At 46.1% G+C, this 11,638-nt stretch overlaps 1 protein-coding gene across 1 annotated transcript in view; it reads left to right on the top strand.

The window, feature by feature from the left end:
• Window positions 1-11,638, top strand: part of ABHD18 (abhydrolase domain containing 18) — a 35,119-nt gene that overhangs the window by 8,969 nt on the left and 14,512 nt on the right. The window contains exons 4-7 of the mRNA XM_008070498.2: window positions 6,976-7,054; window positions 7,153-7,237; window positions 8,420-8,447; window positions 11,132-11,270. Of these exons, the coding sequence (XP_008068689.1) occupies window positions 6,976-7,054; window positions 7,153-7,237; window positions 8,420-8,447; window positions 11,132-11,270 (331 nt within the window). The remainder of the gene's footprint in view (window positions 1-6,975; window positions 7,055-7,152; window positions 7,238-8,419; window positions 8,448-11,131; window positions 11,271-11,638) is intronic.

Below are 11,638 nucleotides of genomic sequence, written 5' to 3'. Positions count from 1 at the left end.
AAAAAAAAAAGAAGATAATACAAATATTGTTAAAAATTCATTTTTGTAAACACACACGCATGGTCACACAGTCACAGAAAAGTTTCCGAAGGGTCTATTTGTGTGCCAACCTTGACTATCTCTGAATGGAGATAATCTGGCTTTTGAAGTTTCTGTTTCAATTTCTAGAGTGCATATGTTGCCTTTCTAATAAAAAGAAAAGGGTTTTTTGTTGTTGTTGTTGTTTTGAGTCGGAGTCTCATTCTGTCACACAGACTGGAGTGCAATGGCCACTCCCGGCCACCGCAGCCTCGACCTGCTGGGCTCCGGCGATCCTTCCACCTCAGCCTTCCAAGTAGCTGCAACTACAGGCGCGCGCTACCATACCTGGCTTATTTTTGATTTATTGTAGAGATGAGGTCTCACCAAGTTGCCCAGGAGGGTCTCGAACCCGCGGGCTCAGGCAATCCACTCGCCTCGACCTCCCAAAGTGCTGGGATTACAGGCTGAGCCACCAAGCCCAGCCGAAAAGGGTATTTTAACTGAGGAAATGAAGGAGCCCGTCAGGACTTAAACTAGACAGACTCCATCATTGTGTTAAGTAAAGCGCCTCAGGGTGGTCTGTAGTGAGCATATCAGCTTCTGTATGTAAATGGAATCGTGAAATTCCCAGGGCTCTTAGGTAGCTTTTAGCATGCAATAGTTGGGACTTCCCTTTTCTGTATCTTCTTTATGCTGTTAATTTGCTTTGTTGAGCTACTCATTGAGGACAGAAGCCAATTTTAACTCAGTCTTGTTAGTGGGTTTTAAAATTTGTTCTTGGCTGGGTGCAGTGGTTCACGCCTATAATCCCTACACTTTGGGAGACCAAGGTGAGATTGCCTAAGCCCACACTGGAGACCAGTGAGGGCAACTTGGTGAGACCTCATCTCTACAAAAAATCACATCAAAAAATTAGCAGGACGTGATGGCGTGAGCCTGTAGTTCCAGCTACTAGGAAAGTTGAGACGGAAGGATCGCCTGAGCCCAGCAGGTCGAGGCTTCGGTGGCCGGGAGCGGCCACTGCACTCCAGTCTGGGTGACAGAGTGAGACTCTGACTCAAAAAAAAAAAAAAAAAAAGATGTGTGTCAGCAATGGCAAAGGGAGCTGCTAAAGGGAGCTGCCAGCCTAAGCCATTGTTCCTGCAAATGACCACCCGTGACCAGCCACCTGGAACTCTGGTCACAAGGATATTAGAAAACAGATAGGCGCCATGATGTCAACTCTTCTGTTATTGCTTCACAAGAATGCTAGCAACAAGAGTTTTTTCTTTTCCTTCAACTTGCTGGAAAAACCCTTAGAAAGGCCCTTATCCTGTACATTTAGGGCCACACTTGCCTTTGAGCATTGGCCCTTTTCTGCCTGTGGAAAGTGGATAATCAATTTTTTCTTTCTCTCTGCCAAAAAGGAAAAAATAAGAAGGGATTATTCTATCATGAAACATACTTAAATGTTTATGTGAGCACATTGGAATCCTGAATTCTGTTGCATTATAAAGTATGAACTAACAGAAGAGCAATCTGATAGACCTGATTGCTAACTATCATAATCAGCTGTATGTATTTTTCCCTGTAGATAACTTCAAAATGAAAAGCAAGCAGTATCGTGTAGTGGAAAGAACCAGACTTTGGAATTAAACAGATCCAGAATTGAACCCTGGCTCCACTACTTACTAACCTAATGACCTTTGGTCAACTGCTGAACCTCTGAACCCAGCTTTATAAACGAGAACTAATAACAGTTATCTCATAGGGTTGGTAGAAGGAATAACTGAAGTAAAGAATGAAATTGTGAGCCGGGCTCGGTGGCTCAGCCTGTAATCCTAGCACTTTGGGAGGCTGAGGTGAGTGGATTGCCTGAGCCTGTGGGTTCGCGACCCGCCTGGGCAACTTGGCAAGACCTCATCTCTACAATAAAGTCAAAATGAGCCGGGCGTGGTAGCATGCACCTGTAGTTCCAGCTACTTGGAAGGCTGAGGCGGAAGGATCGCCAGAGGCCAGCAGGTCGAGGCTGCGGTGGCCGGGAGCGGCCACTGCACTCCAGTCTGGGCGACAGAGTGAGACTCCGACTCAAAAAAAAAAAAAAAAAGAATGAAATTGTGTACAAGAAATATAGAAAACATCGAGTAAGCACGTAGCTCTTATAGACTTGCTTTGTCTTATCAGTGTTCTATAATCTCGCAGTAAGCGTGTAGCTCTTCAGCCTGTAAACTAACGGGTGTAGAAGGAGAAGAAATGTGGAATTTCTAGACGTTATCAGTTCAGTCCCTGAACTATGTCCCCTTCTTGTAAATGCCCCCCCTCTTCTGCAAGGTTACCCAGGCTATAAGCATAAGGAAAGGAGGAAATGTGGGCTTGGATTCAGACTAAGAAATAGTTTGCAGCATCTGTTGGGATTGAGGCGGGTTCTTGCCAGCGACACTGGGCATGGGGAAATGGGAGCGCATGTCCCTGCAGGGACATCTGCCTAGGATCACTGATGTTGGGGAAGCACTGTCAGTTCCCCGGTGATACACGTTGATGTCTGTTTTCTTTCCCATTTCTTTCCCTGTCATTTTTGGGCAACAGCTTATCTCATTGCACTACAGTATTATTAGAACAATTAAAATATTAGATAAGAAAAAAGAAACCCAATAATTCCGCCGAGCAGGGGCAAACACGGTTTTGTGCATACCCTTCCAGTTTTTGTCCCGCATGTCACAGACATCTGTGCTTGCTTCCTCTTTCTCTTTGGCCGGATCAGTGGCTGAATTTGCCATCCATCATCATGTTGATGGCGGCTTGGCCTGCCACACTGTGGCTCTGCCGCAACTTACTCATTCCTCACGGTGGACCACGTTGCATTGCTCTTCCCTGTTACAGGCAGTCAGTGAACGTCCTTGAATGTATCTCTTTGCCTCCTTCCCTAAGTATTTTCTTGCCATAAGTTGCTAAACATAGGATTTCTAGGTTTTTAAGATTTGCACAGACTTTAAACTTTTGATCACATTGCCTTAAAAGTAGGAAAAGTGTTAATAATACTAAGTTTAGATTGATCTGCAGAGAAACAGTTTGTCCTGTGACCATTTGTTTCATTGCTCATGATTCTATCTCAGATTTCTCATTTCTGTTTTCACTGAGGTGGAGAAAAATAAACAAGGCAAATGAAAGACAGGAGCTCTAACATTTTTTTCTTCATGTTTTTAAGATTGTTTGGGATCTCTTTGTAGTGACAGAGTGTATAGATCACTGAATGTGGATTTCCTTATAATGTGAAATAACTCATGAATTGTCATGTATCTTGTGCACATCCCATTGGAAATATCCTTATGTCAGAATTCCAAATGAACTATAAATTTTTTTTGTTGTTTTTTTGGGCGGGGAGCGGAGGGTTTTTTGTTTTTGTTTTTTAAGTTGGAGTCTCACTCTGTCGCCCAGCATGGAGTCCAGTGGCACACTCACAACTATCCCAGGGTCGACCTGGGCTCTGGTGATCCTTCCACCTCAGCCTTCCAAGTAGCTGGAACTACAGGCATGCGCTACCACACCCGGCTAATTTTTAATTTATTGTGGAGACGAGATCTCACCAAGTTGCCTGGGCTGGTCTCGAATTCGTGGGCTCAGGCAGTCCACTCGCCTAGGACTCCCAAAGTGCTGGGATGACAGGCTGAGCCACTGAGCCCGGCATATTTTTTTTGTTTTGATTCGGAGTCTCACTCTGTCACCCAGACTGGAGTGCAGTGGCTGCTCCTGGCCACTGCAGCCTCGACCTGCTGGGCTCCAGTGATCCTTCCTTCTAAGTTGCTGGAACTACAGTTACACACCACCACGCCCAGCTAGTTTTTGATTTATTGTAGAGATAAGATCTTGCCAAGTTGCTCTGACTGGTCTCCAACCCGTGGGTTCAGGCAGTCCTCTAACCTCGGCCTCCCAGCATGCTGGAATTACAGACTGAGACACCGGGCCTGGCCTATATGATTTATTTATTTATTCTCCTCCACCCCCCCCCCAGTTGGAGTCTCATTCTGTTGCCCAGGCTAGAGTGCAGTGGCACGCTCATGGCCAATGCAGCCTCGACCTGTTGGGCTCAGGTGATCCTTCCACCTCAGCTTCCTAAGTAGCTGGACCCAGGCACGTGCCACTCTGCCCTGCTAATTTTTTGATTTATTATAGAGATGAGGTCTTGCCAAGTTGCCCAGGCTGGTCTGTAACCCACACGCTCAGGCAATCCTCTCACATCAGCCTCCCCAAGTGCCTGAATTACAGATGTGAACTATTGCACCTGGCTTCGAGTATTACTTTTTTTTTTTTGAGTTGGAGCCTCACTCTGCCGCTCAGACTGGAGTGCAGTGGCCGCTCCCGGCCACCGCAGCCTCGACCTGCTGGGCTCCGGCGATCCTTCCTCCTCAGCCTTCCAAGGAGCTGGAACTACAGGCGCGTGCTACCACGCCCCGCTCATTTTTTATTTATTGTAGAGATAAGGTCTTGCTGCCCAGGTGGATCTCGAACCTGCGGGCTCAGTCAATCCACTCACCTCAGCCTCCAAAGGTGCGGGATTACAGGCTGAGCCACCGATCCCAGCTGAGTATTACTTTTATTCTATATTACAAATCAAAAAAGAAATTATTTAAAATAACAAAGTGTAGATAATTAATATGTTCTGATTGCATGCTTACTACTGAGTTTTCTCTTATTTTTAAAGTAATAATTTATGTCCGGCTCGGTGGCTCAGCCTGTAATCCCACACCTTTGGGAGGCTGAGGTGAGTGGTTTTCCTGAGCCCATGGGTTTGAGACCTTCCTGGGCAACTTGGCGAGACATCATCTCTACAATAAATCAAAATTAGTCGGGCGTGGTAGCACATGCCTATAGTTCCAGCTACTTGGAAGACTGAGGCGGGAGGATCGCCGGAGCCCGGAAGGTCGAGGCTGCAGTGGCCGGGAGCGGCCGCTGCACTCCAGTCTGGGCGACAGAGTGAGACTCCAACTCGAAAACGTAAATAAATAAATAAATAAATAACTATACACACACGTGAGTATACCACCTACATCTGAAAGTCTCCTTCTCGTGGCTTAGTTCCTACCGTGGCTTAAATGAAATGAAGGTGTCTTCTCCGGGAGTTCCTGATGTGTGAAAAAACAAGATTTTTTACTCGATTTGAAAGAAAATAGTGACGGCACATTATTCAAAGCATTTTTTGAGTAATATTGGTTTGGGTTGTTTTAAGATTACAAAGTATTATATGGTCATTGTTAAAATGAATGCAAATAATACAAATTCTCTGAAGTTAAAATGCATGTTGAACACACAGGACAAATGAAAGGCAAGGCGCAAGGTAATAGATTTCAGCTCAGTCATGTCAATAATTAGATTAAGCAGGGCTCGGTGGCTCAGCCTGTAATCCCGCGCCTTTGGGAGGCTGAGGTGAGTGGATGACCTGAGGCCGCGGGTTCGAGACCCACCTGGGCAGCGAGACCTCATCTCTACAGTAAATAAAAAAATCAGCCGGGCGTGGTACTGCATGCCTGTAATTCCGGCTACTCGGAAGGCTGAGGAGGAAGGATCGCCGGAGCCCAGCAGGTGGAGGCTGCGGTGGCTGGGAGTGGCCACTGCACTCCAGTCGGGGCGACAGAGTGAGATTCCAACTCAAAAAAAAAAAAAAAATTAGTTTAAATGTAAATGAACTAAATACTCCAATTAAACGACAGAGTGGATTAAAAACAAACGAGACCCAAACATATACTGCATACTAAAAGAAAAAAAGGGGCAGTGTAGTGACTCATGCCTGAAATCCCAGTACTTTGGGAGGCCGAGGCAGAAGGATTGCTTGATACCAGGAATTCACTACCAGCTTGGCAACATTGTGACCCCTCTCTAAAAAAAAATGGAAAGACAGTTTTTAGATAGGTTAAAAGTTAAAAGATGGAAATATGAAGATATGCCATGTACTAGAAACAGAGCTTCCCAATTACATGAAATACTTTCTGGTTAAAGTGATAAATTAAGGGTGCCTACATAATCAACATTTGTATTCCTAACCCTGAATTGTATCCCACATCTTTATAGTATAAAAACTGCAGTGATAAATTGCATGTTACGCATACCACAATAAAAAAAGAGAAGTCATATAAAAGGAAAAATAAATTAAAATACCACACGTAGAAAAACTGATTTTTTTTCAGGCATTAATTAGCCTTTCCTCCAAGTATTAAAATTTTAGTGGACCAGGTTCTGCCACATGCTACAAGTTCAGGGAAAAAAAGGTAGCACACGCTATTTTATTGATATATCAACAGCTCATACAGCCAAGCGTTTTGAGGAAAAGTCAGAGCTCTATATAGAGAACTCATTTTAAGACTCTTTCATCTAGATTGAGGTCTCTCCAAAATGGGAAAATATCCTTGTGCACTTGTTTTGTTTTGTTTTGTTTTGGAGTTGAAGTCTCGCTGTCACTCAGATTGGAGTGCAATGGCCACTCCTGGCCACTGCAGCCTCGACCTGCTGGGTTCCGGCGATCCTTCTGCCTCAGCCTTCCAAGTAGCTGGAACTCCAGGCGCGCACTACCACGCCCGGCTAGTTTTTGATTTATTGTAGAGATGAGGTCTCGCCAAGTTGCCCAGGCGGGTCTCAAACCCGCAGGCTCAGGCAATCCACTCACCTTGGCCTCCCAAAGTGCTGGGATTACAGGTTGAGCCACCGAGCCCGGCTTCCGTGTGCACTTGTAAAGCTGTGAAATTGAATTAAGTAAGGAATCCTCACAACATTCTGTGTTTTGCTGTGTTGACTATTTTGATATCCTAGCAGAAAGCAAATTTGCCAATATCTTTATTATTAGTTCGGCCAATTATGATTTGAATGTCAAAATCCTGAATGCTCTTTTCTCCCAAATGGTTTAGTTATAAGATGTTTCATAATTGAAAGTTTCTATTTGGAGCCTTGTGAGTAGAATTTCATTGATGTGTGTGTTTTTAAACTCAGGTTCCAGTTTATCGTGCCTAAAGAATGGAGCAGCAAATACCGCCCCGTCTGCATTCACCTGGCTGGAACAGGGGACCACGTGAGCTTTCCCAGGGTGCCTTCCCCGTAAGCCGTGGCCAGTTCTCCTTCCCCGAGCTCTGATGGTGTCCTCTAATGTGCCGTCTTCTCTTTCCGTAGCATTACTGGAGGCGACGAACGCTCATGGCCCGTCCTATGATAAAAGAAGCCCAAATGGCTTCTTTGTTGTTAGAAAACCCTTATTATATCCTTTTGTGGCATCTGAGACATCTTTCCTCTTTCTAATGTACTTATACACTTAGTCGTCACAAGGGAAGAGAGATAGTGACCTGCTTTTCTAAGCCATTAGTTCAGAAAATACTTAAGAAGCAAGAATGAAAAAGAGTGGAAGATTGTTTCGTGTCTTTTAAAAATAACATAAGTATTATACTTCTGTTGTACAATAAAGATAAATTAATAAATCATACTTCTATTTCTTATGAGACTTATGCCGGGGTTTTTTTGTTTTGTTTTGTTTTTGAGTTGCCTTGGCCAACTGACAGCAAAGCCAGGCATTCAGACTTGAGATCCGAGGAGTTCAACTGGGCAACAGACTTTTTTTTTTGAGTTGGAGTCTCACTCTGTCGCCCAACCTGGAGCGCCGTGGCCGCTCCCGGCCACCACAGCCTCAACCTGCTGGGCTCTGGTGATCCTTTGCCTCAGCCTTCCAAGTAGCTTGAACTACAGGCACATGCTACCACACCCGGCTAATTTTTTATTTATTGTAGAGATGAAGTCTCGCCAAGTTGCCCAGATGGGTCTCGAACCCGCAGGCTCAGGCAATCCACTCACCTCAGCCTCCCAAGGTGCGAGATTACAGGCTGAGCCTCCGAGCCCAGTTTATGCTGGGTTTTAATATTAATGAGTCAGTGTTTGCTGTTAAGGAAACACTCATGTTTTGAATGCATTTCCAGTGTCAGTTGAGGCTTAGAACAGTTCTTAACTTAATTTTCAAGAAAACATCAGAGAATTCACAGAAAACACATACTGCTGCACAGATAATAAAGAAATGTTCAACCTTGCTGGTAATAAAAGAAACATAATGTTAAAGCAACAGTTACCAAAGATTTAAAAAAAATAAAGCCCAGTCCTGGGGCGGCTGCTGTGGGTGAGCACTCTGGTTTACTGATGGCTGTAAGACACTAATTTGTACAATTTGACGGGTTAATTATATGGTATGTGGCTTTATATCTCAATAAAGCCTTTTAACAAAAGAAAAATAAGCTGAAAAACCTGAGAACTTCTAAACAGCCTACTTAAGGTAACTAGAAGGAGTTATTTCAGTATTATCTTGTGTTACAGTTTGACTCTTTTGCTTAAATTAATGTGTTCTGAGACAAAAATCACTTAATTATCTTAAAACTTTCTCTTTGACCCACTTTCTCAAATGGCTGCAGGAAGCCCAAGGACCAAGTGTAAGTACATATCCCTCCATTGTTAAGTCTTTATACCAGATATTCAGCAGTATTAAGATTACTGGAGCCAGGCTCGGTGGCTCAGCCTGTAATCCCGCGCCTTTGGGAGGCTGAGGTGAGTGGATTGCCTGAGCCCGCAGGTTCGAGACCCACCTGGGCAGGCGAGACCTCATCTCTACAATAAATCAAAATGAGCTGGGTGTGGTAGCGCGCGCCTGTAGTTCCAGCTACTTGGAAAGCCGAGGCGAAAGGATCACCGGAGCCCAGCAGGTCGAGGCTGTGGTGGCCGGGAGCGTCCGCTGCACTCCAGTCTGGGTGACAGAGTGGACTCCAACTCAAAAAAAAAAAAAATTACTGGCAGTCTTCAGTTAACTATTTCTAAGTTTAATATCCATGTATTGTGGGGGGGGGAGTTTTGTTATAAGACTAGTATAAGCCAGGTGTGGTGGCTCATGCCTGTTATTCCAGCACTTTGGGAAGTGGAGGTGAGAGGATTGCCTGAGCCTGTGGGTTCAAGACCACTCTGGGCAACTTGGTGAGATTGTCTCTACAATAAATCAGAAATGAGCCGGGTGTGGTGATGCACGCCTGTAGTTCTAGCTACTTGGAAAGCTGAGGCAGGAGGATCGCCTGAGCCCAGCAGGTCGAGGCTATACTGGCTGTGAGACTGCCACTGGACGAGAGTGAGACTTCGACTCAAAAAAAATAAAATAAAACTAGTATGAATGTTGACTTTAATATTTATTTTAAGATTTTTACATTTTAATGTCTGGTAAGGAAATACAATAAGAAATTGAATAGACTGACTTAAGGTATATTTTATTTGTGAAACTGTACCTGAAGAAACGATTACATTTTTTCCTTTCAAAATATATTGACTTTGTGTAATTAGATACTGCTCTTTTTTGTTCTTTGCTTTTTTTTTTTTTTTTGACTTGGAGTCTCACTCTGTCACCCAGACTCTGTCACCCAGACTGGAGTGCAATGGCCACTCCCAGCCACTGCAGCCTCAACCTGCTGGGCTCTGGCGATCCTTCCGCCTCCGCCTTCCAAGTAGCTGGAACTACAGGTGCACGCTACCACGCCTGACTAATTTTTGATTTATTGTAGAGATGAGGTCTTGCCAAGTTGCCCGGATGGGTCTCGAACCTGCGGGCTCAGGCCATCCACTCACCTCAGCCTCCCAAGGCATGGGATTATAGGCTGAGCCACCAAGCCTGACTTCTTTTTTGTTCTTATGATCCATAGTTAGAAAATCTGAAAGCAGACATCTCTCTTTTAAAATGATGCATTTGGCGGGGCACAGTGGCTCAAGCCTATAATCTAGCACCTTGGGAGGCCGAGGTGAGAGGATTGCCTGAGTCCACGGGTTTGAGACCAGTCTGGGCAAATTTGTGAGACCTCATCTCTATAATAAATTTTTTAAAAAAGATAGCTGGATGTGGTAGTACGCACCTGTAGCTCCAACGCCTTGGAAGGCTGAGATGGAAGGATCGCTGGAGCCCAGCAGGACGCTGGTGTGGCGGTGAACGCGCCACTGCACTCCAGCCTGGGCAACAGAGTGAGACTCCAGCTCAAATAGGTAAATAAAATCATGAACGTGGATGAACTTCAGGAAACGTTTGACCCTCAGCCCTGGGACTGTAGACGCAGCAAGACGGCGCCCTCTCGTAAGCTCACGTTGTGTCCTGGAAGACCGGTGAAAGCCAGGAAGGCGGCTGCAGGCCTTCGCCAGTCCGCGAGCGGGCAGTGGCGGGCTAAGGAGCCACAGGGCCTGCGTGAGGGCAGCGTGCTCTGCGTGGGGCCGCGGCACAGGCGCAGTGAGGATGTGACGGGCGGCCTGCCAGGCAGCCTTGCTCCGGAGTGGGATGCTGTGGCGGAAGGTCAGGCGTGCTGGCTGGCGTGGGCCTGGGTGGTCTCTCAGGTCGGGAGCTGGCACGTGCTGGAGGTGTAGACGGGTCGGCCACGCGCTGTGAGGTCACGGCATGAAAGTGTAGTGGAGATGATAGTGGGGCCGGCGGTGGCGCACACCTGTCATTCCAGGGCTTGGGGAGGCCTAGGCAGGAGGATCGCGTGAGCCCAGGAGTTTAAGACCAGCCTGGGCAACATAGGGAGACCTTGTCTCTACAAGAAAATCAAAGTTAGTCAGGTGTGGTGGTGCACACCTGTAGTCCAAGCTGCATGGGAGGGTCGCCTGAGCCTGGGAGGTCAAGGGTGTGGTGAGCTGTGATCATGCCACCGCACTCCAGCCTGGGCAACAAAGCGAGGCCCGGACTCAAAAAATAAAATGAATTCGTTATTTAAGACCTGTATATTTATAAAAATGTATCTTTCCATAATTTATTCATAAATTGGGTATTTTGTGGAAATAGACATGTAAGATTTCAGTAATACATGAACCTAGTATTAAATTCTTCTACTTTGCTTTTTTTAAAGAATTTTGCTTTAAATTTTTTTCTGATAATTTCAGTAAAGGTTGTGTCTATAGGGCAGTTACATTTTTTTAAGTTTTAAGTGATTAAAATGTAGGGCAGATAGGCAGCCCCTAGTTGCATCAGTCCATCGTTTGACTTGGCTGCCTTTGAAAGAACGCATGGAGTCTGGCTGCCTGCTGTAAAAGTCTGCAGGCGCTGAATCGCCAGCGCCTAACTTAAGCCCCTCTCTATTGTGTTTTGTGCGGCCAGAAGGTCCAGCCTGAAGAACGTGTCCGACCTGTTTGTGATGGGGGGAGCACTCGTGCTGGAGTCCGCTGCCCTGCTGCACTGGCTGGAGAGGGAGGGCTACGGGCCCCTGGGCATGACCGGGATATCCATGGGTGGACACGTAAGTCTCCGCGCCTCCTCGTGGTCGGTAACAGGTGCGTGTGTCAGCCCCAGGGACGCCGGTGACTTTTGAACGCACTCCAGGTGTGGAACCGCTGGTCACTTGGGTAAAAGTGGGAAGCAGAAGGGACCCCGAGCCTCTGTTGCAGTCAGGAAGTAACAGTGTCATTTCTGTATGAGGCTTGTAGACGCTGACCGTACCGGGTCCCAGTCACCTCAGATCTTCTGTTTAGAATTAAAAGTGTTGCCGCCGGGCTCGGTGGCTCAGCCTGTAATCCCGCGCCTTTGGGAGGCTGAGGTGAGTGGATGGCCTGAGCCCACAGGTTCAAGACCTGCCTGGGCAGCGAGACCTCATCTCTACAATAAATC

This window comes from Carlito syrichta, unplaced genomic scaffold (assembly GCF_000164805.1).
Source record: "Carlito syrichta isolate Samal-C Ts95f unplaced genomic scaffold, Tarsius_syrichta-2.0.1 Scaffold111640, whole genome shotgun sequence".
In the NCBI taxonomy this organism is placed as follows: Eukaryota; Metazoa; Chordata; class Mammalia; order Primates; family Tarsiidae; genus Carlito; species Carlito syrichta.
This window is presented reverse-complemented; position numbering and strand designations above follow the sequence as displayed.